The following is a 24,657-nucleotide window of genomic DNA, read 5'->3' on the forward strand; positions in this document are numbered from 1 at the left end:
AAAGTTATGCAAAGTTATGTTGTTCCCTATACCGACAATTGCGGTATAACTCAATATGTTGGTCGGTTCATGGTTCTTCTTTTTACCATACCGCAATATATCGGTCGATTCACAATTTTCTTGAAAAGTTGCGATAACTGAACCACAACAAGGCTAAAATATTAGGATGGGGAGCATAAAAATTTTGTGAAAACATGAAAGGAACATGAAACGTGGGATGAAGTTTTGAGTTGGCACTTGGCTTAAATTAAATTAAAGACCATATGGCTTTAAAGTACCCAAATTCAAATTTTATGTAACTTGAAGCATGAGAAGTATGTACATTAATGGAAATATATATATATATTGAGTGATGTAATATACTCTCCAACCATTGTTGTTAAATTCAACCAACAAAAGGATTTGGCTTCTTTTAGATTACATATTTGGAATTGCAAATTTAGTTGCCAATGTCTAATGTATGCTTTCTTTCTTAGCCTGATTTCCATCCAAAGGTAAAGTGAGAGTTGGGAAGAGAAAGAGAGAAGGAAAAATAAAATAGAGGGAATAGGAGAGTGGAAGAGCATGACCATCATCGGCGAAGGTGGTGGAGGAAGGCTATGTCACGGGTCTCTGCTGCTTTCATTGGCAGGTGTCAACAGCCGTGGCAATTACTCTTACTCTCTCATCTCATATTGTTCTTTTTAAAAATTATAATTAAAAAATAAAAAATTTAAAGTTGTAAAGGACGAATCCAGAATTTCAAAACTTCATGGGCTCAATTTACCTTACATAGGCAGAAAATTTCAGCAGTAAGGGCCATATCGCACCAAGTCGGAATTTACAACACATGTGAGAGGGAAAAGAGAAATGAATAAGAAAAAAAAAGAAATAAGAAGAAGAAACAGTGGAAGAAGGCTCGATTTATAGTAGATCCAAACCATAAAAATTGGAGAAACGAAGGGGAAAAAAACAAAAGAAAGGCGGGAAAAAAAACAGAAATACGAATAAGAAGAGAGAAAGGAGGAAAAGAAGAGAGAGAGAGAGAGAGAGAGAGAGAGAGAGAGAAGAGAACACGGGTATTGAAAAAAAGAAAAGCATTGGCTAGAGAGAGAGACTACATGGGTATTGACAAATAGAAAAAGGGCATGGGCTATAGCCATACAGCCCAATAGCTGAATTCCTCCTCAAGAAATTTCATGGGGCGTTAAGAGCCTAAAAGCCAAAGCAAAGGGAAGCGTCTAATAAACAGTGGCATGAAGTGAGGGCCAATGGGTTGGATAAAGCCCATTCGTGGCCCTCTGGCCAGCCCACAAACTCCAAGATGTGTGTCATCGATGTGTTTCTTTCTTGTAAGTTTTTTTCATTTTCACCTTCTTTCTTTGCTCTTTTTATCATCATTTTCCTTTTTGGTTTTGGTTTCTTGGTGTTGATGGCTGAGCTTTTGGTTATGCATGTAAACATAATCAAAGAGGAGAAATGGACAAAAAAACCCAAAGGAATATTTTTATCAATTCATGTACTTGCATAATTGGGCTGAAGAGTCCAGTCAATCCTATGTTTCCAATGGTCATGTGAGGGTAAGTTAGTAAGAGAGTGGCAGGGTTACTTCAATTTCGATCAGTCCTTCCATCTATCAATCAATCAATCAGTCAGTGGCTTGCTTACAGAAATTAGGCACATCCCTTGTTTCATTTTAATTTACCAAGCAGAGTAATCTACCATATAGCCAACCCACTTTGTAGCCTTGCAAAACATTTAGAGTCGGTGAGTATACAGATTTGGCTTGGTCTGATTTGAATAATATGTTTGTTTCATTTAATTTTAGTTTTAGATGGGATTGTTAATACCGGACTCACCAAAAATACATTCTTACGAGGAGACTACTAAATCCATATAAAAAGAAAGAATTAACTAGTCTTGTGTTCACCAATATATAATATATATATATATTATATTGTAATACTAATAACATATATTACTATTATTATTATTATTACATGCACATATACTATAATGTATATATATACACGTATATTATTATTATAATATATCCATATACACATATACATATTAATATTATAATAATAACATACATGTATATATGTAATATATATTATATTATATATTATAATACATATATATACACGTATATATACATATATGTGTATATACATTATACCCATGTATGTATTATAATATACATATACACATGTATATATACATATACATTATATATGTATATATATAATAATACACATATATACATGTATATTATTATTATTATTATTGCTCATATATATTATCTATTATAATATATCAGTCCTGATCTCTTGGACCACAGGAGTCCAAGAGATTGTAGTCACCTACCGTTGGATATTAATCCAATGGTTTAAAAAAAAATTTTAAAACGATTTCAAGATTGAGTATTATTATTATAATATACCTATATATATATTATACAGTCATGATCTCTTGAACTACAGGGGTCCAAGAAATTTGTGGTCACTCACCGTTGAATGTAAATTCAACGGTTCACTCACTCTTGCACTCATTTTAAAAAACTTTTTTCAACCATTAGATTAATATCCAACGGTGGGTGACCACAATCTTTTGGACTCCTGTGGTCCAAGAAATCGGGACTGATATATTATATTATAATACATACATATATATATGAAAAAAAAAAAAAAAAAATAGTCCTAGTCCAAGCATACACTAAACACATGATAAGTATTATCCAACTTAGACAAAGCCAAGAATGTTCCTAAGCATAGTCCATGCCAAAATAGTTCTGTGTAACAAACGAGCCCATATAGACTATACACTCATCATGCTATTAGATTCTTTTTTTGAATACTGTTAAAAAGACTTTTTCAAACATAAGACTATCGATTTGTCAATTAAAACACTTTTTCATTAGACTAGACTCCTTTGATATTATTGAGTTATTTGTAAGATAATTATCAGTGTGTAAATACAAACAACTAGGCTTCAGACTTCTCTGCTTTGCCCATTTGGCTGCGAGGTCTTACCAAAACAAATCGACCATTTTTTCTGCAATGTTTTCACACGCAAACAGGTCAAGAACTCTCCTAATTCAACATTTTGTACGAAAGAGTCTGAAATTCTGTCTCCCAAGGCCTTGACCAACCCATACTCTCATTTATTTCAACTTTATTATTGGTACTGTTTACTAAAAAAGAAAAAGAAAAAGGACATCTCAAAAACAAAAACAAAGCTATTACATTGGCAAGCATAACTCAAAACATACAACTTATGAGTTCATCAAGATTACTGAATGCTAGGGTCACAAGGTTGTCTGTTGTTGTTTGTACATGTGTGGACAATTTACTTTAGCAAAAGTTATTTATTAAAACCTTAGAAATGGAAAATAATTTTCTCAAAATCATTGGTGCCATTTCTTAAAGAGAGCAATAAATTTGTGCAACAAGAGTGGTACCTCCCCTCCTATCATTAATCTACTTTTATCCATAGCAAATCAGGCATGCCCCCAATTGGTGTAAAAGACAGTTCCCATACAATATTTCACCACAAAGAAAGCTCCTTGGTTTGCGGTTCCCTTCAGCTCTGCAAAACCCTACTATTTTCATATCTAACTCAGAGTTCAATAAATGGTGGAGAACGATTTACAGCGATAACATTATTTTACTATTTACATTCCATCACGCTTTGTTATGTGAAATTCTTATTACGCATGACCGGACACATGATTAGAAACAGCAAAACAATGATATTCCCGTGATATACAAGTTTTTCTCTAATAGGTCACTACAAAGACCGCAAGTCCAGTACTGCTTCTGCCTACATAAAAAATCAGTTGGGTTTCAATTCAACTTTATATTGAGTTTCAGAAGTAAAACTTTATGTTTGCATTTAATCAAGTAAAGCCAAGTTTAGAGGATGCATTTAACCCAAAACCTCATCTGCACAATCTGAATTCTGAATTATTTTTTTTTCTTGGGAGGTAGTGTGCTTTCATACTGAAACATGAGGAACTGACAAAATGAAGAAGATGGTAAAAAATGTGTCCACTTATTCAAAGCTTTACTTTAATGGCTTTTGTTTCTTCTTTTTGTTTGTCTGTGCTGCTGTGTCTGCTCACTCTCTGAACCTGCATGAGCTGTAGCCCTTATAAAAATATGTTTGGCTGTCTTGGTGACTTGACTTGGGAGCCAAAGTGAGAAAAATGATCATATCTTTGGAAGAATCTTTGGTTGGATAGAGCTGTGGCTTAATTTCCTCTGATTAAGGCGATGTTCTTTCCAGGTGTGGCAGGGTTTTTGTTTTGGCTTAAAAGCACATTTGAACTTCTAGTGCACATTTCTCACACTAGTTTTCGTTATTATTGGTGTGCATGTGAGATGTGACCTAAATAAAAAATTTGTACTGACTGAAATAATATGTGAATTTACAGAAAACACCAACTTATTTTATATTCTGAACACATTTGTTTTTGAGAAATTTACTATTATACCCAATATAGAAGTCTAAATTATAAAATAAAAACCCCTAAGAAACACACCTAAAACTCATTTACAACATAACAAAAATGCTTTTAACTTCTTTTAAATTACAAAACTGCCATTAATTTATTAAAACAAATTCAACCTCAAAACCATCAAAGTAATTTAATAATCAAAATTAAATTCAATAGAGTCAGCTATCATTTTTTTGAGTTTTTTTTTTTTTAGAAATTAAATAGTGTATGATTTATTTATATTATTAATGCTAAGAATGAGAACATAACTAAATATCTCTTTATTTTTAAAAATTTTCTTTTAATTTGAGATGTTTGGAGGCATAATTAAGATGGTAATTGAGTATAATTAGGACGATTCATATCTTTTTGGGGAGCGATGATTAAAGGGTTTTGTTAATCAAGTGGGATGGCGCACAGGTCAAAAGTGATTTTGTTCAGCTCCGGAAAAGTAAAAAGAAAGAATTACTTTGATATTTTTTTCTTTTTTGAATTAAACATTTAACTTTCCCGAATTTTCACAATAACGTAATGTGAACTAACTTTAGAATATAGTTTATCCAAAATGTTGTTCTTCCTTTTATCGTCACTAAGTGATTCTAACACTCATCTTTTAACTTCCTCTACTTTTTCCATGAAGGCAAAATTTGTTACTATTTTTCTTTGCTAAATCTTAACCATGTACTTTAAATACAACAATTGTTTGCCTTTGTTTGGGTCTAAATATGAGTTCAAGTGATTATTTATCTTTGTGACTATTGTAATCGAGTATTTCTACTTTTATCAATCATATTTCTATCGTTTGACAAATTTTTTTATTTTTTATTTTTACAACAATTGCTTGATTTGGGTTTTTTTGAAAAGCACGTACGCGTTCCATTTGGTGCTTTTGTACGAGTTCATGAATCATGGTATTTTTGTAAAAACATATTACTATTACAATATGATCCACATTTGAATTTGGGTGTAAAATTTGTCAATTAGGCTGCTTTGGTGGATAAAATGATGAAAATGGGTCCTACGGTTTCATTGACAGAAAACCATGCCTAATAATAATGGGTAATTTTCATTAAGATCCCCAAATATTCTCATTAACCTCCTTTTCCCTAAATGATTAATTAATTAAATTTGGCTTCAATTTTCAAGTCCCCCCCCCCTTTTTTTTTTTTTTTTTTTTTTTTCAAAAATCGATGCAAATATTCCGGGTTTCTTTAAAAGTGGGGCCGAAAGGTCTTTCCCTATCCACTCCATGCTTTCACATTTTCATGCAAACTTGTTGTAAAAGGCTACCAACAAAAACTTTGGCTCAAAATTTTGCAGCATTATTCAAATTTCACAGGAAAGGGAAATTTAGTGGAAAATCATATTTACAGCTTTGAGTAATTTTGGAATTTTTTATTTCTTTTTTCTTGATAACTTTGAGATATTGAAGCGCTAACCATAAGATTAATGTAATTGATTAGCTTTTAGTAAAGATGACAAAGTTGACTGCAACGACGACGCACTCATGTGCATTTCTAACACACATAACTAATAATTACCTTTCCATTATGCTGCAGCCCTTCGGTGGATTACAAATTTATTAATCAAGAAAAATAATCAAGGTACCGTATTTACGTACGTCTCCTCGAACAATTATCGTTAATAGAAAAATAAAGTAAAGGACGTCTCTAAAATTAATTAATTAATTATAAGATCGAATTATATTTTATGGGTTGTCACGTGTTTTTGCTAATATTTATTTATTATAAACATTCTGATTCATGTATTATTGAATAATTTATGACGTACCATTCTCTAAAAAGTAAATAATTTAATAAACAGATTGTCTGAATACTGCATTTAATTATTTTTAAAATGAGATAAATTTGATAAGCATGAATTATAAAAAAAGAAGAAGAATGGGTCGTACAAGATCAAAGGACCAAACAAGTGCTTTGCAGCTTTGAGGCGTGGGAAGGAGATTGGGCCCACAAGAAGAGACCGAGAAAACTAAAAAAGAAAAAGAGGAGCTTAGAAAACAGGCCCACTGCCCCCACTGGGCCCCACTTCCCTACGCAAACAATCCCGTGCCTACTGTTCATCCCCACCCCCTCAAATCCTCAATTATTATCACCTTCTCTGCACTCCACCCCACCGCTCGGCTGGGCTTGGCTCGGCTAGGTTCCCTCGAAAACTTAACCCCCGCGCTTAAAGGGTGCGTGTTCCTCATGCTCTCCATTCAAATTTTGCCACATTTTTATTACAAGTAGACCTTCCTCTTTTCCTGTTCTTGAGAAGCCGCTTTTGAAAGTTCAAAACTAAAACCGCGGCTCTCTCTCTCTCTTTTCACTCTGCGTCTTTTTCAACCTCTCTTTTGTTTGTTTGTTTGTCTCTTTCCCTCGTTCACTGCAATCATACTCCCAGTATCTGAGCTTTCAGAATCGAAACCAGACCTTCCTCTGACCCCCACCAAACCCAAAACCCCAAACCTTCTCACTATACATATCTACACAACCCAGACTCTCAAATTAACCAAGCAACCTGCATTTTCTCACACAGATTCCATCTGGGTCTCGCTCAAAAACCCCAAAAATGGACCAGAAAACCCCTCTCCAAACCCACCCAGAAGCCTCACCAAAACCCAACAAGAAAAGCTTCGTCACCACTTTCATGGAAGCCACCACTCTCCGCACCCCATCTTTCAAAGAGGACACGTACTTCGTCTCACAGCTAAAATCCTCAGAGAAGAAAGCGCTTCAAGAGCTCAAGGACAAGCTCATGGGCTCTGAAGCCTCCGACGGGTCCATGTGGGGGGTTCCCCTGTTGGGCAACGACGAAAAGGCCGATGTGATTCTATTGAAGTTTCTCAGAGCCAGAGACTTCAGGGTCCCTGACGCTTTCGCCATGCTGCTCAAGTGCCTGGCTTGGAGAAAAGAGTTTGGAGCAGACGGCGTCGTTGAGGAGGACCTGGGGTTCAAGGAGCTTGAAGGAGTTGTGGCTTATATGCACGGCTTTGACAAACAGGGCCACCCTGTTTGCTACAACGCCTATGGAGTTTTCAAGGACAGAGATATGTACGAGAGAATTTTTGGGGATGACGAGAAGCTAAAGAAGTTTCTGAGGTGGAGAGTTCAGGTTCTTGAGAGGGGCATCAACGCCTTGCATTTTAAGCCTGGTGGGATTAACTCCATCATCCAAGTCACTGATCTCAAAGACATGCCCAAAAGAGAGCTCAGGGTTGCCTCTAACCAGATCCTCTCTCTGTTTCAAGACAACTACCCTGAAATGGTTGCTCGCAAGGTACCTAAAATTTTCAATTGATTTCTTGTGGGTTTTGAATTTGAATTAGTGGACTGTATTTTTGAGTTGATTCTCTAGTAGGGTTTTTTATGAACAAAATGATTGATTTGTGGGTAGGATGTATTTTTTGAGGTAATTCTGATATGGTTTTTAATTTGGGGTTGTTTTCAGATTTTCATCAATGTGCCGTGGTACTTCAGCGCGTTGTATTCTCTATTCAGTCCGTTTCTGACCCAACGAACTAAGAGCAAGTTTGTGATATCTAAGGAAGGAAATGTTGCAGAAACACTATACAAGTGAGTTCCCTACCATCAAACATTGTTTCACTCTGTTTTGTTCTTATATGATTTTTGTGAAAACTGATGTTCTTATTGAGATTCTTTAATTGGGTTTTTGGTCCCCACTCTCTGCTGATTCTTTATTTGGGTTTATAGTTTCCCTGCTGCCTTTTGATTCCTTCACTGTTTTTCCATTATTTTATGTTTTTGTGTTTTTGTTCATTTCTTGAATACTCAACCAGTTCCTTCTCTTCTGTACTCTGTAAAACCCCTGTTGCTATGTCACCTTGCTATTTTAAGTTGATTGCTGGACACTTACTCGAAATTGGTATGTTGTCATTCTGAAACAGGTTTATAAGGCCTGAGGACGTTCCAGTTCAGTATGGTGGCCTGAGTCGTCTCAGTGATCTGCAAAATGGTCCCCCAAAACCAGCTTCCGAGTTCACTGTCAAAGGAGGAGAGAAAGTGAACATACAGATCGAGGGGATTGAGGTTCATTAACCGTCCAGAGTTATTATGTCTTAATGTTAATTTCTTTAATTAGTGATCTAAAAGAGTTTAGTGGTGGTTAATTTCTCTCGTTCTTGTTGGAATTTTGATCAGGCTGATGCTACAATAACATGGGATATAGTAGTTGGAGGGTGGGACTTGGAGTACAGTGCAGAGTTTGTGCCCAATGCAGAAGGCAGCTACATAATCCAAGTGGACAAGCCAAGAAAGGTGATGCCCTCTGAAGAAGCAATCCACAACTCCTTTACTCCTCGTGAAGCAGGCAAGATGGTTTTCTCGGTTGACAACAGCGCCTCCCGCAGGAGAAAGGTAGCTGCCTATCGTTACATTGTCCGCAAATCGGCCTCTATCTAAGCTAACTTCGACTATGAAGGGGATTTGATTAGCTAAACTTGTAAGGTTCTCCTTTTCGCATTTTGCTTGCTTTGTTCTTTTTGAGGGGTTTATTTAATCAATGGTTGTGAACCTTTTTTTTTAGTCTGCTAAGAAGTATTAGTACTGCAATGTATAAAAATGGTGGTAGTATGATATATATTATTGCTTAATATAGAGGAAAAAACATATCTATTGAACCTTGGTGTCATACCATCTCAAATACTGCTCGTCTACTTGAGATTAGATCTTGATGGTGATTTGGTGATGGAAGAAGAGAGAGCTTTTTGAATGATAGTGACTGCAGCAATATGTTTATGTCTGGGGCTTGGAGCTTGAAAGGGATTTTGGTTATTACTGGTCACAATCTGTTTTTGATTTTTCTGTCACTGGTTTGACAAGGATGGTGGGTGTTCTGTTTTTCACTAACAAAAGGAAGCAGAAGTGGGGTTTGAAATATAATGATCACCACAATCTGGGCCCAGGGGTTGTAGAAAAAATCCCACGCATAGGAGAAAAACTTAGTTGCAACGGTTATACCAACCAATAACGCTATGACATTTGTGACAACATACATACATACAAAGGTTAGCAGAAAAGTTGTAATTTTTGTAGACAAAATGTTCAACCAAATATTTATTACCTTAGTTAAAGTCCACTACTAAAAAAAATATGCAACTTGAAATAATTTTGAGGCATCATCCTATTCCTATACATGGATCTAAAAGCTTGGGGCTTGAATCCATAAATATGGCGCTTACATTGAGGCGTTTACCCCAGCAGGACATGATTTTCCCGTCTTCCATATTATAATTAAAAGAACTGGCGTCCATGTTTCCTCTGGCAAGTGCAAGACACTCACAAAAATCAACCGCGAAGCAAATCTTCGATCATAAGCAATGGAGATTTCAGTCTTGATCGGCTGGTAAAGTATGGTTTGATGGCTGCTGATCTCCATGCTTTACAAACTGCGGCAAAAGCAATCAAACCCGCCGGAGACACTATTCATTGGGCGATCGAGTCGACAATATCTTGATGAAGACCCGACCAGTCATGAACTTTTCTGTTTGGGCTGGTTTGACCCATCGAGTTAATATCAGTTACTTACTGTTGCCCTACCCTAACAGCTATGTTTATTTCTGTGTACACAGAGGCGGACATTCTGCGATTACCTGTACGATTGGAGAGGATTCCTTACTTAATTAGCTCTCTCTCTCTCTCTCTCTCTCTCTCTCTCTCTCTCTCTCTCTCTCAAAGTCAAGAAAAAAAATTCTAAAAAAGAAGAAGAAATGGTATAGCCGCTCGGCTATACTATATATCTGGAAATCTACAGTCTGTGAAATGATCACCAATTTCAAAGCTAAAAGTTCATAAATTCACTTACTGGAAGTACGTATAGATCATGCTGTAACTCAGTTAAATCAATAGCCTTCCAATATCTTGCAGGCTCGAATTTAGATCCAAACAAAACATTTTCGCGTAACTAGAAGAGAACTTTCAACTTTGAAATCTCAGAAAGTGCACATAGGGGTAGAAGATGGCTTTGAATCGGCTAGAAAGCGAAGATTGAACATTGCAGGCATTCAAAGAAGAGATGCTGCTACTCACAGTAGCATTGAAAATCCATGAAACTTGGGGAACTTGAGCAACAGTCCCCTTGATTACAACACCAGAATCTGCTCTGGGAGGCAGCTCTCCAAGCATGGCTGAATAAACTTGTCAATATAATTCACAATCTGTCCTTGCAATATTTTTGCACATTTAAGTTATCAGCTCCATTTTCCATAAATTAACCAGTCACAGGAAGCTCCTGGGGCAACTTCTATAGCAAGCTGAGATTTTCATAATGCACATAGAAACATATTTGATGTAATTATGTTTAACATATGCAGGGACGGCAATCAAATCATGTTACTTGAGAAAACACATGACAGAATTCATACCACACCAGTGAAAATTGACAAGGCGTATATGCAACCAATCCAAGCTGGGTCACCTCGTTGCATTGACTGCATGCCATAACAAGACAATTACAAACTCTCATGCTGAAACACAATGCTTCACAAAGTAGCTTCATTCAATTGCTTAAATCAGATTACGAATACCAACTTGAAATCTCAGAAATCAGGAAATGTGGATAAATATCTTCAAAATCAAGAACAAGTTGGAAATGGAGAATTATGTGGCAACAATTGATACACCTGGCCAAATGACAGAATCCCATATACAAGAATGTAGAATCCAGGTTTATAACTCTTTGAGGTGCTTTTGGCAAGTCATTCAACACCCCATTGGAAGCAGTTGTTGAGCTTTCATGGTAATCATTCATTTTTGCTATCTTCTTTTCCTTCTACAAGTTCTTCCATTGTCCCTGCATTTTCCATTAGTTTCTGGAACAGCTTACTGCTTTTAGACAGCTCCTTAAAGGTTCCCACCTGTTTAATCGTACCAGCATAGACTAGAATAACTTGATCCACTTGAGGAAGAAAATGTAGCTGATTTGTGACCAGCACCCTAGTTTTCCCTTGCAACTCTTTCTTGATACAGCGGTTGAAAACCTGGATCCTAGAGGTGGTAACATATTAGGCTTCAGAGAGATCACACTTGGGGATTGAAGAGGCCGAGCTAATAAGAATCGGAAACTAAAACGATAGAACATCCAATCCAAGCTGGGTCACCCTGTTGCATTCAGAGCAAGAAAGAGAGGAAATTCTCTAGAGGAAGAAACAAAGGATTCTGACTATTTCAAGATTTTAGACTGTTATATGCTTGTTTCTAGTTAGGCATAAAACCTATCATAAAAATAAAATAAAAGGTATAGCCGAGCTGCTATACTATTTTTGTCCCCTTTTTTAGTATAGCCGCGCGGCTATACTATTTAAATATTTAAATTTAAATATTTAAATAGTATAGCCGCACGGCTATACGTTTTAAATATTATAGTCCTAAGTCACTTACCCTCTTCCGCCTCATTCCCTTCTCTCTTCGCTCTCTCCCCAACGACATGTTCACCTCACCACACCAACGACAATTACGACAATTCCTCCCTTTGCCAACTCCACCAATTCCAGCTCCAAATTGCTCACTTGGGTATTTACGTCCACTTCAAGCTTTATTTTTTTATTCTTCAATTTGTTACCCATGATTGTATCTAAGCTAAGCTAACTTCGACCATGAAAGGGGATTAATTAGCTGAACTTGTAAGGTTCTCCTTTTTGCATTTTGCTTGCTGTGTTCTTTTTGAGGGGTTTATTTAATCAGTGATTGTGAACTTGTTTTAGTACTGCAATATATAAAAATGGTGGTAGTATGATATATATTATTGCTTAATATAGAGGAAATGCATATCTATTGACCTTGGTTTTATTCCATCTCAAATACTGTTTGTCTGCTGAAGATTATATATTGATGGTGATTTGGTGATGGAAGAACAGAGAGCCTTTTGAATAATAGTATAGTGACTGCCGCATTATGTATGTCTGGGACTTGGAACTTGAAGGGGATTGATTATTAATGGTCAAAATCTGTTTTTGATTTTTCTGTCACTTGTTTTGAAAGGACGGAGGAGGGTGTTCTGTTTTTTTACTAACAAAAGGAAGCAGATTCTCATCCTTTCAGACAAAATGTTCAACCAAATATTGATTACCTTAAACTCCACTACTCAAGAAATAGGCAACATGAAATAATTTGATCCAAAGATGAGATTTTTTTTATAAATGAAATAGGGGGGAGACCCCAAAACAGCTACACTCTTACAATACCAATCAAACGAGCATGAGAAACGCCTAACAAATCATCAACCAAGGCTTCAGTAGCCCAAACAGGAGCAGTGTCAAAGAAACAAATACCTAAATCCAGATTGAAACTCCAGTTTGCTAGGCAGTCAGCAAGGCAATTCTTCTCTCTGAAAATATGGTGAATCTTGTAAGTGTCAAACTGCCTAAGAAAATCACAGCAGTTACACAGCAGACCAGCAAGGAGATGTTTGACCCTTCCCCAGATTCACAGCAAATCCCCCAAGCCATTCCCTATTGCTATTACGAAGAACGCCTCCAGCACCAATATTCCCAAAAGCCGCTTTATGTGACCCATCCAAATTATGTTGGCCACTGCAGTCCCAGGAAAATCCCAAGCCAAAAGAGATTGCACTTTCTCCCAACTGCCCTACAACCACAAGAAGCCTTGCTCCACTCAGAAACAGCAGAGAGAATAATCTGCCTAGGATTAGAAGGAACAACCTCCTCAGCATTAAAATAAATTGGTTTCTCCATTTCCACAAATACCAACAAATAAACACAGTACAGAACTCCAAGATATGCTCCCAGACCAACGAGCCTTGGAGAATATATCATTCTTAAGACAATGCTAAAAATCAGCAGAGAAGAAATGAGTGTGTTGACTGTGATGCAAAAAATAGCTCCAAACCTCTTTGGCTTTACTACAATCTCTGAGAATAAGGACAGCAGCTTCAGAAGGCCAATCATTTAAAGAACAAGAAGAATCCATAGATAAATGCCTCCGAACTCTCTGATCATTAGAAATAATTTTATCCTGGTACGCAAGCCAGGTAAAAACTTACAACTTGGGGGGAAGTTTCAACTGCCACAAAGCCTTCCAAAAAGCATCAGTCCAAGAAGAATCTCCAAAAAGCAATTGATAAGCAGATTTTATGGTAAAAATCCCATTGGCATTAGGCTTCCAAATCTGGGAATCCTCCAAATTACTATTAAACCCAGAAGAGAAACTAATAACTTTTTGCACCACCTCTTCAGGCACAGTAGCTCTCAGCTTCTTAATATCCCACCATCCCTGCTTAAAGAAACTTGACACAGGACCATCAAGGTCCAACAACTCCCCCACCCCCTCATAATGTATCAAAGGCACATCAGACAACCATTTATCAGTCCAAAACTTCACCTTATCCCCCATACCAATTCTCCAAGTCATCCCCTGCAAAAGACGCTTAGAGCCATGTAAAATTCCCTTCTAAGTGGCAGAACAATCCTTCCTAACCTCCAGAGAATTATCCAAAGTAGAGCAGCCTTTCAGATACTTATCCTCAAAAAATTTAGCCCACAAACCCTCATCTTCAGCATGTAATCTCCAACCAATTTTACCCAACATGGCTTGATTATCCAAAGATGAGATTTTAAAATACAACAATCACCTAAGGCTTTAAAATGGTGCTTGAATCCATAAATATGGCGCTCTTAAATTGAGGCGTTTGCCCAAGCAAGGCTTGAGTTTCCCGTCTGTCATATTGAAAACAAAATAACTGGCGTCCATATCTCCATTGGTAAGTGCAAGACACTCACAAAAATCAACCGTGAAGCAAATGCTATTCCCCAAACATACAAAGTTCTTGTTATTCTTGCATTCGATAGAGAATGAAGAATTATGGCGTCCCAGAAATAGGGTACTGTCACCCAAGTTCTTTACCTGCAAATCCGACCAATGGCACCAGCACTTGCCACAACCCTCCAATGGCACACTGAAAACCCTAAACTCAGTTGTCGAACTGAACCATTGCCTAAGACGCAGAACCACCAACAAGGCCCCCTGTGATTCCACCAGATAAAGGCTTTGATCAACAGAAGCACACATGGGTTCCATTGGCACTTTCGGAACAACAATCCTCATTTTTGGTTGCTCAGGCTCTGCAATCTCACAAACCATTATATTCCCATCAAAGTCCACAGCATAAAACTGCCCTTTATAATAAGCAAGATCCATTATATTCCTTCCCACACTGGTCCATTCATCTTCTCCTGGTCTCCAAAATCCCCAGCCTCCCAAAATCCTATAAATAACAGTCACTATATAACCACACGTCCAAGAAGGGCTTGATGACAAGACAAACTTACTAGCTATGAACTCGTACGGCACGCCAGAAAAGCTCTGTTGCTGGTGATGGTTTCTGACTTTGTTAATATCTGGAAGTTCAATCTGGGCATGGCTTAAAGGGTGCAGCAGATCAACCTTCAAATCCTCAGACACAGCCACCAGCCAGCCTAGAGAAGAATAAAAAGACTGCTTTGTTTTCTTGGGTGCTAGCAGACCAAGTTTGTGAAACGTACCCTTTGACCATGTACTCTTTGAGCTGTTGTAGAATTCAGGGGTGAGAGTGCCCTTCTCCTTGTTCTTGGCTTGGATCATCAGCACTGGAGATTTCAGTGTTGATCGGCTGGTAAAGTATTCTTTGATGGCGGCTGATCTCCATGCTTTACAAACTGCGGCAAAAGCAATCAAATCTGCCCGAGAGACTATTCGTTTGGCGATCGAGTCGACAATATCTTGATGAAGACTCGACCAGTCGTGAACTTTTCTGCTTGGATTGGTTTGAGCCATCGAGTTAATGTCAGTTACTGTTGCCCTACTCTAACAGCTTTGTCTGTGTATAGAGAGGCGGAGATTCTGCGTTTCCCTTTAGGATTGGATTCCTTACTTAACTAAATGAGGAGGAATGCTATCTACATTTTCTTTAAAGTCGGCGAAAAAAATAGTATAGCCGCGCGGCTATACTATTCGGCTGTAATATTTTTTAACAATAGTACAGCCGCGCGGCTATACCATTTTTAAAAGCATATCCTAAGATTATAGCCGCTCGGCTATACTATTTTTTAAAAAAGTATAACCGTTGGCTATACTATTAAGTATAGCCGGGCGGATATACTATTTAAATAATATAGCCGTTCGGCTATACTGTTTAAATATTGGAAATCTTTAGAGTGTAATGATCACCAAATTCAAAGCTAAAACTTCATAAATTCACTTACTGGAAGTATGTATAGATCATGCTGCAACTCAGTTAAATCAATAGCCTTCCAATATCTTGCAGGCTCGAATCTAGATCCAAATAAAACATTTTTGCGTACCTAGAAGAAAGCCAAGATTGAACATTGTAGGCATTCAAAGAAGAGATGCTGCGACTCACAGTAGCATTGAAAATCCATGAAACTTGGGGAACATGAACAACAGTTCCCCTGATTACAACACCAGAATATGCTCTCTGGGAGGCAGCTCTCCAAGCATGGCTGATACAAGCGACGTCTTCCCTTCTCCGGTGCCGCCAAGAAAGCATTCTAGCAGCTGAACTACCCAGATTGTTAAGCTTTTCTGAGTTCTGAAGACTGGATCCACAAATCCAGATTAAAGATATCTATGACAATTTCGACCAAGAAAAGAAGATTAAGATGGAAATAAATACAAATGCATGAAAGCAGGAAATGTTAACGGTTTTTCTGTTCTGTAAGAACATGATAGCCTAAGCTTAACCTTCAAAGAAAAGTGGAAATCTACAAGTAGAGAAAGAACCAAGTGCTGACCTGTATGGGGATCATGAGAATTAGCATCATTTATCAAATAAGTGATGCAACACCTAACTGCGGGTAAAGAAGAACCATGGCTACAGTGATCCGGAAAGGAGCTGACAATAGTGCGTGAAGTTGTTTGACATATTTGCTAAATCATGAGAAAGAGCATATTAGTTATAAATTATAATTGAATCAAATGACTTAAAGTAGAGCATTTCAAAGAATTAGAGATACTGAGCATTTCTAAAACAGACCCGCATAACATTCTGGAAATACTGAGCTTTCAGAGAGCACCAAGTGACTGGACAACGATGAATAAACTGTCAATACAATTCACAATCTGTCCTTGCAATATTTTTGCACATTTAAGTTATCAGCTCCATTTTCCATAAATTTCATTTAAACCCGTCACAGGAAGCTCCTGGGGCAACTTCTATAGCTAGCTGAGCTTTTCATAATGCACATAGAAACATATTTGATGTAATTATGTTTAACATATGCAGGGACGGCAATCAAATCATGTTACTTGAGAAAACACGACAGAATTCATACCACACCAGTGAAAATTGACAAGGCGTATATGCAACCAATCCAAGCTGGGTCACCTCGTTGCATTGACTGCATGCCATAACAAGACAATTACAAACTCTCATGCTGAAACACAATGCTTCACAAAGTAGCTTCGTTCAATTGCTTAAATCAGATTACGAATACCAACTTGAAATCTCAGAAATCAGGAAATGTGGATAAATATCTTCAAAATCAAGAACAAGTTGGAAATGGAGAATTATGTGGCAACTCTTGACACACCTGGCAAAATGACAGAATCCCATATACAAGAGTGTAGAATCCAGGTTTATAACTCTTTGAGGTGCTTTTGGCAAGTCATTCAACACTCCATTGGAAGCAGTTGTTGAGCCTTCATGGTAATCATTAATTTTTGCCATCTTCTTTTCCTTCTACATGTTCTTCCATTGTCCCTGCATTTTCCATTAATTTCTGGAACAGCTTACTGCTTTTAGACAGCTCCTTAAAGGTTCCGACCTCTTTAATCGTACCATCACAGACTAGAATAATTTGATCCACTTGAGGAAGAAAATGTAGCTGATTCCAGCACCCTAGTTTTCCCTTGCAACTCTTCCTTGATACAGCGGTTGAAAACCTGGATCCTGGAGGTGGTAACATATTAGGCTTCAGAGAGATCACACTTGGGGATTGAAGAGGCTGAGCTAATAAGAATCGGAAACTAAAACGACAGAACATCCAATCCAAGCTGGGTCACCTTGTTACATTCAGAGCAAGAAAGAGAGGAAATTCTCTAAAGGAAGAAACAAAGGATTCTGACTATTTGAAGATTTTAGATTGGTATATGCTTGTTTCTAGATAGGCATAAAACCTGTTATAAAAATAAAATAAACGGTATAGCCGCGCGGCTATAATATTTAAATATTCGAATATATTTAAAAACCATTTTTTCAAGTATAGCCGAGCGGCTATAATATTTAAATATTTGAATATATTTAAAACGTATAGCCGAGCGGCGATACTATTTTTTTTAACAGTCTAGCCGAACGGCTATACTATTCTTGGCTATACCTTTTTTTTTTTTTTTCCGTATTGCCGCGCGGCTATACGTTTTAAATATTATACGCCGAAGTCTCTTTCCCTCTCCCGCCTTATTCTCTTCTCTCTTCGCTCGCTCTCTCCCAAATGACATGTTTACCTCACCACACCAACGAAAACTATGACAATTCCTCCCTCTGCTAACTCCACAAATTCCAGCCTATCAAACTATGAGAGTGCCCTTCTCCTTGTTCTTGGCTTGGATCATCAGCACTGGAGATTTCAGTGTTGATCAGCTGGTAAAGTATACTTTGATGGCAGCTGATCTCCATGCTTTACAAACTGCGGCAAAAGCAATCAAATCCGCCTGAGAGACCATTCGTTTGGCGATCGAGTCGACAATATCTTGATGAAGACTCGACCAGTCGTGAACTTTTCTGTTTGGACTGGTTTGAGCCATCGAGTTAATGTCAGTTACTGTTGCCCTACTCTCACAGCTTTGTCTGTGTATAGAGAGGCGGAGATCCTGCGTTTCCCTTTAGGATTGGGATTCCTTACTTAACTAAATGAGGAGGAATGCTATCTACATTTCCTTATTCACACACACAGTAAAGATGCTATTTACTTAACTAAATGCGTTTCCCTTTAAGTTCGAATATGGAAGTGAATATCATTTTTCACTAGTTTTCTTTTACAACATTCTTCAATTTGCCACTCCCATTCTTCTGTTGACATGTATTGTGCAAGTGAAGTCCACGTGTCAATAGAGAAATGCAAATTGAGAAAGGTAAATAGGAAAGGTACATAACGTCCCTGTGACTAAATATGGTTAACGATTACATGCCATAAAAATACGAATGAAATACATATGTATGTTGGTAAAAAAAAATATAAAAAAGTTGAAAAATTCGATCATTATATGATATTTTAATATTATTTATTTAAACTTTGTAGTGTATATCCTTTTTATTCAATACTATGTGTTAACATATATCTATAATACATTAATTTTTCATGTATTATTGAAAATTTGTTAAAAATACATGTATTAAACATGAAAATATAGATATATTATGTACAATACATGTATTGTACGTTTAATCTATATATATAAAGCAAAAGGCAAAGAATGGTGAAACATTTAAAATACCAGAAAATGCCATTGGTTAATGCAAACATTAAGAATTGAAATTATTAATTAAATGAGGATAATATGGTAAATTCATAATTTTTCGTATTAAAAAAATTAAAATTAAAAGAAAATTCAGATAATGGATCCTATTTTTATGGAACACAAATATCTATTATCTTTTTTAATTCTAAAATAAATTTAAATTTATTTAAAAAAAAACCTCTCGCATGCGCAGAAGCGCGTGCAGAGAGGCTAGTTTTTTATAATAAAAATTGGTATTTTACCATGCCTTTGAAATGTACACGAGAAATAGAAGTATTTATGAAAAATACATATGTACATGTATCATATGTAAATTTACTAATTATGTTCTCATTCTTTTTGCAGTCATTCAACCACTATATATTCATTACTTTAAGTAATCTCCACTTGCTAGAAAAGAAATATCGTCCAAGAGATCAGGACTGAAAGATTGTATCATAAAACAAGCAAATTAAACAAAAGAAGACCTGTGCACAAAACAACGAAGAGTTTCACCTTTAGAAATTAGAGGGAACAAAATTAATACAAATATCCAACCACGAAGTGTTCCAACTAATCTTGTACAAGGAAAACACGGTATAAGAACATATACCTCTTTTGACCCTGTCACCATGGATTAGGAACAATCCAAAAGGGTGGTGGGTCGATTCTCCACTTACCAAATTGATCAAACGGCTTCACAACTTAATGCTGTAAATTCCATTGTCATGGCCACCATAATCATTAGCAAAACCGTGGAACTTAAAACTGATCTCATCCCACTTGTCATCTGTGAAGTAGATTGAGTTTGCTTCAAACTCTGGGAAATCAATGGTGGATAATGATATCGACTGGTTTCCACCCAAAAACAATGCCCGATCAGGCAAACATTCCACTTTCTCCCACTTTTTGGCACTCAAATTCAACTTAAAGATATAAAACTGCATTGTTCTGTACGGAAAACAATCCTCATCACCCGGGCTCAACGGATCAACATCTCTGCCTTGACGATCAAGAAAGTTCCCTTTGACTCGCCCCACGAACAAAATATCACCCAATGACTCCACCAAATAAGTCCGAGTAGAAAATTCCCAGCTGCGAAACTTCAAAATATTCGAGCGGTCTTGCAAAGAACCTAAGGAAGGTCGACGGAGATTGATGGTTCTGATGGGAAAAGAGGTGTTCTTGAAGTCCCAAACTTCAACCGAGCCATGTTCAGCAAATGCAATTAGCTGGTTATTGTGGAATATAATATCACTATATGCTCTATGCTTGCCCTCCAAGCTAGTCCATGTCCCCCCGTACTTACAGAATGCAAGTTCCAATGGTGCTGGTAGGTCTAGAAGCCTGCCGTAGATGATCGCTACAACAAAATTGTTGTAGTTGCCAGAGGGGGCAGAGGAAAGGATGGCCGTGGCAATATAAGTCTTGCGCAGGTTTTCGTCAATTGAGCGATCAACAGGCCAAAACAGCGGGAGTTGAATTCTGCGTCCAGAAATTGGATTCAAGAGATGCGGGTTTGCTCTTTTGTCCAAAATCACCAGCCAGCCGTGTGATGAACCCACACACCAAGCATTGTCAAAGTCTTGAAACGCACCCTCGATGGTGTAAAGTTTTTTCTCTTGGAAACTATAAAAGCAGCGAGTGGTGTCGTTGTAGTTATGAGTCCTGTTTTGTTGGATAGAAAGGAGCATGAGCCATGGTGTTTGGGGCCCCGAAGCAGAACCCAAAAAGTAGGATTCCATGGCGTGGTTCCAGGAGGAACAAACTGCTTTGAACTGAAGCAAGTCGGTGATAGAAATATTTTTCATGATCAGGTTTAACAGTTTAGTCTGGAGCTCAGACCAAATTTGGTGATAATGTTGTTCTTGTCTTTTTGGTGACCATTGTGGCAGCGTTAGATGATGATGCTGTTCTTCTCCTTTTGGTGACCATTGTGGCAGTGTTAGTTAGATGGCGTGGGAAGGAAGGAAGGGAAGGAAGGAAAGGAGGGTTGCTCTGTTTTGTACAAGGAAAAGAAAAGTAAAGAAAGAGGCAGTCTGCTCTCAACTCCATTTATAGGCAATGCAGCAATCCAGGTTGAATTACGAAACTTATTTCAGCCATCAATTACTAACTTGTCCAGGAAAGGAAAGAGTCTTGGTTTTCCCTGTAGGATTGGGATTTCTTTTTATATATAAATATAGTCAAATATATATTATTAATTTAGTAAAACAAAATATTTACATCTTTTTCCCCTAAACAATTCTAAAGGCAGAATTTATGGTTGCACTTTTATCTTTCATATTTGGCAGGAAGCTGATCTGCATCTATTGAGACATGTTTGATGAAATATCCGTTGTTCTGAACTGGGTTTAAAATTGTTGGTTGTCACAAGAAGCTTGATAATCTCTAACCCAGATTAGAGATTTGCGAATCATTCTGTTTAAGACCTCATCATTGAACTAATTCCTGATTTTCACCATCTTCATCATCCTTTTGTGATTTCCGCCGATTCAAACCATTAGAAAACCGAGGAAGCTTCAACATGGTATTTACTCTTTCAACTCCATCAAGCGCATTCCACTCTTCCTTTGAGTCTTCTGTGATCTTGCTACTGATCTCAGATGCAGGGCATCCCACATCACTTACAATGTTGGATCTTGTGCTATAGTAAGACAATGAAAGCTCTGTATCATTTGGTTTGCCTCCACGGCTCAAGTTAGATGCGGTTTGTGTTAATGATGGTTGGTCTTTCAGGTACAAGCATATGACTGCGCAGTCGTCGATTTTCGATTCTGGGAACTTTCTTTTCCATGCTCTAACAGCACGCTTAACCACCAATTCGGCTGCAATGGATCGCCTCTTTGCTGAAGCAACTATCTTTACCACATCAGTGTTTGTCAATGCATCCCACACCTGCACAAAGCACGGTCACCAAATTTGTTTATCAAATGATGTGATGAATACGATTTAGAGCTAGGAAACTTCAGGCTTAGTTCAAGGATTTTCAGGTTTCACAACCATTTATCTGCACTCATTTCACAATTGGGTATGCTTTTTTAACCATCAAGTAGAGGCCTGTTTAGCAATTCAAATATTAGTAAACAAAAAATGTGTTGTTTTCCTACCCCATCAGTTGCCAAGACCACAAATTCATCACTGCTTGAGATCCTTCTATAGAAAACTTCAGGGATTGAGATTAGGCCACAATCTTTGACACAGAAATCTCCAAAAGCCCTTGACATTGCTAGACCAGGGCAATCTTCATCGGGCATCCATAATCTATACACTTCTGGTTCTTCGTCCACTGATAAAATTCTGCCTTTGCAATTCTTTATTCTCTCAGCTTCACCTGAGTCATACCAGTAGGGAAAAATAAGAAGATCAATACAACTTTGATCATCATGCTTCAAGTAAAATCTTAAGAGCACAAGTACTAAACTAACCTGGAGTATCCGGTTTCAAGTCAACTGTGAGTTGGACAGAACATATCTGGTTTTTCTCTCCTGATCTAGTGCCAAGAACGGCACGAGAATCCCCCAAGTTGGCAATTACCAAGTGATCACCCTGAAAATGAAACCCCATATAAATTAAAAAAGATGAACCTTTTCAGTTGCGCTTTGAACCAATCATTTGCTTTTTAATCCAAATTTAAGTGCAAACCAATATATACAATACCTGCTTAACTACAGTTACAGCTGTTGATCCACTGCAGAAGCTATCGATGGTGTTATCGAGGCTAAGTTCTTCGTCCATTTCCTTGAATGATTTAACATAACTGGCTTCCCATGAAGAAAGGGGCATATCCAGACTGGCTTTCTTCTTGTGTCTGTGACCAACATTTTCATAGAGCTCACTTCCAACATCAATGTCACTGAATATTCCGGTGTTAAGTCGGTAAATTTTGATCACTTGGGAGAGCTTCGAGGGCAAATTGTCACGTACACATCTTGCAACTTTGTGACCTTCAGGGCCATGACCATCAAACACACCACAGAAGTACATGCCTTTCTCAGTAAAGTCCTAAAGGATTGACGAGATAAAAACTTCGTTTAAATGCACATTGCTTTCATAAACAAAAGAAAATAATGGCATAGGGGAAAAAGAGGATTCTATAGGCTGAAGGACATATCATTATTGAAATTACATGAAGCAATTAACAAACTAGGAAATGTTGAAGAACAAATTTTGCAGAAGACAGGGTACCAATAAGATTTGAAGGCATGAGATTAGGAAACAGAGCAGATGTCAATCACCAAAACTGAGAAAAACCCAACAAAAAGCAAACCACAGTGACAATGAAACGAAAGCTTAAAGGAAAAAAGAAAAAGAAAAATGCAAGAATTATTTATCAAAGATGAAAAAACGAACACAGATGAGCTTTTCAGGGAAAGACATGTTGTGTTGAATAATCATACCTCCCAAATTGTCATGGCATCTTGATTGATCCCTTTTCTTCCTTGCTGGGTGTACATTGATGTGAACCTAGAACACCCTTGCAACCGTATGCGGGCCCCGTCGTCCCCGTGCCTTACATTGTCCTCCTCATCATTACCCTCAGATTCGTTAAAATGCCGATTGTTCGTACGATCATCCTCTATGTACCCTCCTCCATACAACGCTTCCTTGGAACAACAAGCTCCCATGTCTCTCTGTACAAGCCAACCTCTCACAAATGATAATTCTCCAAAGAAGAAAAGAAAAAAAGAAAAAAACTTTAAAAGACCCAACAAAAACCAACCACTACCCAAATGGCAGAAATGGGTGAAGAGGCAAGAAGAGAAAGATAATTGAAAGGCGATGGTCGGATGGTGTTTATTGGCATGTGCATGCAATTATGGAAATGACTCAATCATGCATGAATCTTTTGGTTGAGCATCAACAGCATGCAATTATGCAATCAAAATTAAACAAGGAAAAAAGTCGCCGGCTCCTTCCTCCTTGTTTTGCAAATTGTGGGCTGTTCTCTGAATTTTCGACGTGCTAATCTCAATCCATATTCAACTCAAATAGCTATTTTTCCGCTGACAACAATTGTTAAAACGATAATGACAAGAATATCCTCGTTCTTGCTCGGCGGATAGAAATGCTAAATTTGCATCTCCCTATTAATGTCTAAATTAATCAAAGTACAGAAACTATAATTAGCAATATAATCTTCCCTATATCGTAGTTGGTTAACCAACACGAAATCGTCACGTGTTTCATGTAAATCCCAATGTGATATCTTTCTCACTAAAATAGTGGCATTCACACTAAATTATATATGCTGCGAGATTTCGTATTGTTTCATGTATCTTCTTTATCAGTTATTATTTTGATTAGGAATTTAGTTACCTTATTTTTAAGCCATTAGATGAAACTATATACATACCCCTAACCAGTTTTTGGAAGACCACTGTTTCTGTTCAACTAATCAAAACCTAATCCGTTTTCTTTTGGCGGTAAACTAGAAAGTCTTCTTTCTGATAACGGGTTAAGTAAACTAGATGGTTTATTGATTTAGTCAATTAGATGGTTCGAAACCAAAAATAATGGTAGTTTGACTTTCACTTACAACCATCCTATTCAAACACATTTCCTATACAACTAACAACTTATATACACATATCAAAAATTACAAACACTAGAAACTAAAACAAAACCTTTCTTCTAATCTGTACGACTCTTAGTTTCTAGATATATCCATTGTCAAATATATATTTTTAAATCTAAAAAACACAA

General features: G+C 37.2%; 4 protein-coding genes across 4 annotated transcripts; 1 reads left to right on the forward strand and 3 right to left on the reverse strand.

The window, feature by feature from the left end:
* Window positions 6,738-9,168, forward strand: LOC18772817 (patellin-6). The gene is made up of 4 exons (XM_007205206.2): window positions 6,738-7,762; window positions 7,934-8,058; window positions 8,391-8,532; window positions 8,644-9,168. Exons 1-4 carry the CDS (start codon window positions 7,055-7,057, stop codon window positions 8,902-8,904), a joined length of 1,236 nt encoding a protein of 411 aa, XP_007205268.1. The 5' UTR covers window positions 6,738-7,054; the 3' UTR covers window positions 8,905-9,168.
* On the reverse strand, window positions 12,609-15,356 carry LOC18772262 (probable F-box protein At1g44080). Its single transcript, XM_007207910.2, has 2 exons — window positions 13,348-15,356; window positions 12,609-13,086 (listed from the first exon to the last, which is right to left on the reverse strand). Exon 1 carries the CDS (start codon window positions 15,268-15,270, stop codon window positions 14,098-14,100), a length of 1,173 nt encoding a protein of 390 aa, XP_007207972.1. The 5' UTR covers window positions 15,271-15,356; the 3' UTR covers window positions 12,609-13,086; window positions 13,348-14,097.
* Window positions 19,650-20,886, reverse strand: LOC18774861 (putative F-box protein At4g22660). The gene is made up of 2 exons (XM_020565889.1): window positions 20,836-20,886; window positions 19,650-20,783 (listed from the first exon to the last, which is right to left on the reverse strand). The coding sequence occupies exons 1-2, from the start codon at window positions 20,884-20,886 to the stop codon at window positions 19,650-19,652; spliced, it is 1,185 nt and encodes a 394-aa protein (XP_020421478.1).
* LOC18775380 (probable protein phosphatase 2C 65) lies at window positions 21,172-23,878 on the reverse strand. Its single transcript, XM_007206431.2, has 5 exons — window positions 23,352-23,878; window positions 22,612-22,956; window positions 22,380-22,500; window positions 22,062-22,285; window positions 21,172-21,849 (listed from the first exon to the last, which is right to left on the reverse strand). The coding sequence occupies exons 1-5, from the start codon at window positions 23,577-23,579 to the stop codon at window positions 21,388-21,390; spliced, it is 1,380 nt and encodes a 459-aa protein (XP_007206493.1). The 5' UTR covers window positions 23,580-23,878; the 3' UTR covers window positions 21,172-21,387.

Source organism: Prunus persica, chromosome G6 (assembly GCF_000346465.2).
Source record: "Prunus persica cultivar Lovell chromosome G6, Prunus_persica_NCBIv2, whole genome shotgun sequence".
NCBI classification, from domain to species: Eukaryota; Viridiplantae; Streptophyta; class Magnoliopsida; order Rosales; family Rosaceae; genus Prunus; species Prunus persica.

Bases quoted from the DNA above. Each gene is read 5' to 3' on its own strand.
- LOC18775380 (XM_007206431.2), bottom strand. From the start codon at position 23,579: ATGGGAGCTTGTTGTTCCAAGGAAGCGTTGTATGGAGGAGGGTACATA. The intron at 22,501-22,611 runs GTATTGTATATA...TTTCATTTTCAG, and splicing joins CTGTAACTGTAGTTAAGCAG to GGTGATCACTTGGTAATTGC. The intron at 21,850-22,061 runs GTAGGAAAACAA...TGCTTTGTGCAG, and splicing joins TGGTCTTGGCAACTGATGGG to GTGTGGGATGCATTGACAAA.
- LOC18774861 (XM_020565889.1), bottom strand. From the start codon at position 20,886: ATGGTCACCAAAAGGAGAAGAACAGCATCATCATCTAACGCTGCCACA. The intron at 20,784-20,835 runs GTCACCAAAAAG...TCTGAGCTCCAG, and splicing joins CATCTAACGCTGCCACAATG to ACTAAACTGTTAAACCTGAT.
- LOC18772817 (XM_007205206.2), top strand. From the start codon at position 7,055: ATGGACCAGAAAACCCCTCTCCAAACCCACCCAGAAGCCTCACCAAAA. The intron at 8,059-8,390 runs GTGAGTTCCCTA...ATTCTGAAACAG, and splicing joins GTTGCAGAAACACTATACAA to GTTTATAAGGCCTGAGGACG. The intron at 8,533-8,643 runs GTTCATTAACCG...AATTTTGATCAG, and splicing joins TACAGATCGAGGGGATTGAG to GCTGATGCTACAATAACATG.
- LOC18772262 (XM_007207910.2), bottom strand. From the start codon at position 15,270: ATGGCTCAAACCAATCCAAGCAGAAAAGTTCACGACTGGTCGAGTCTT.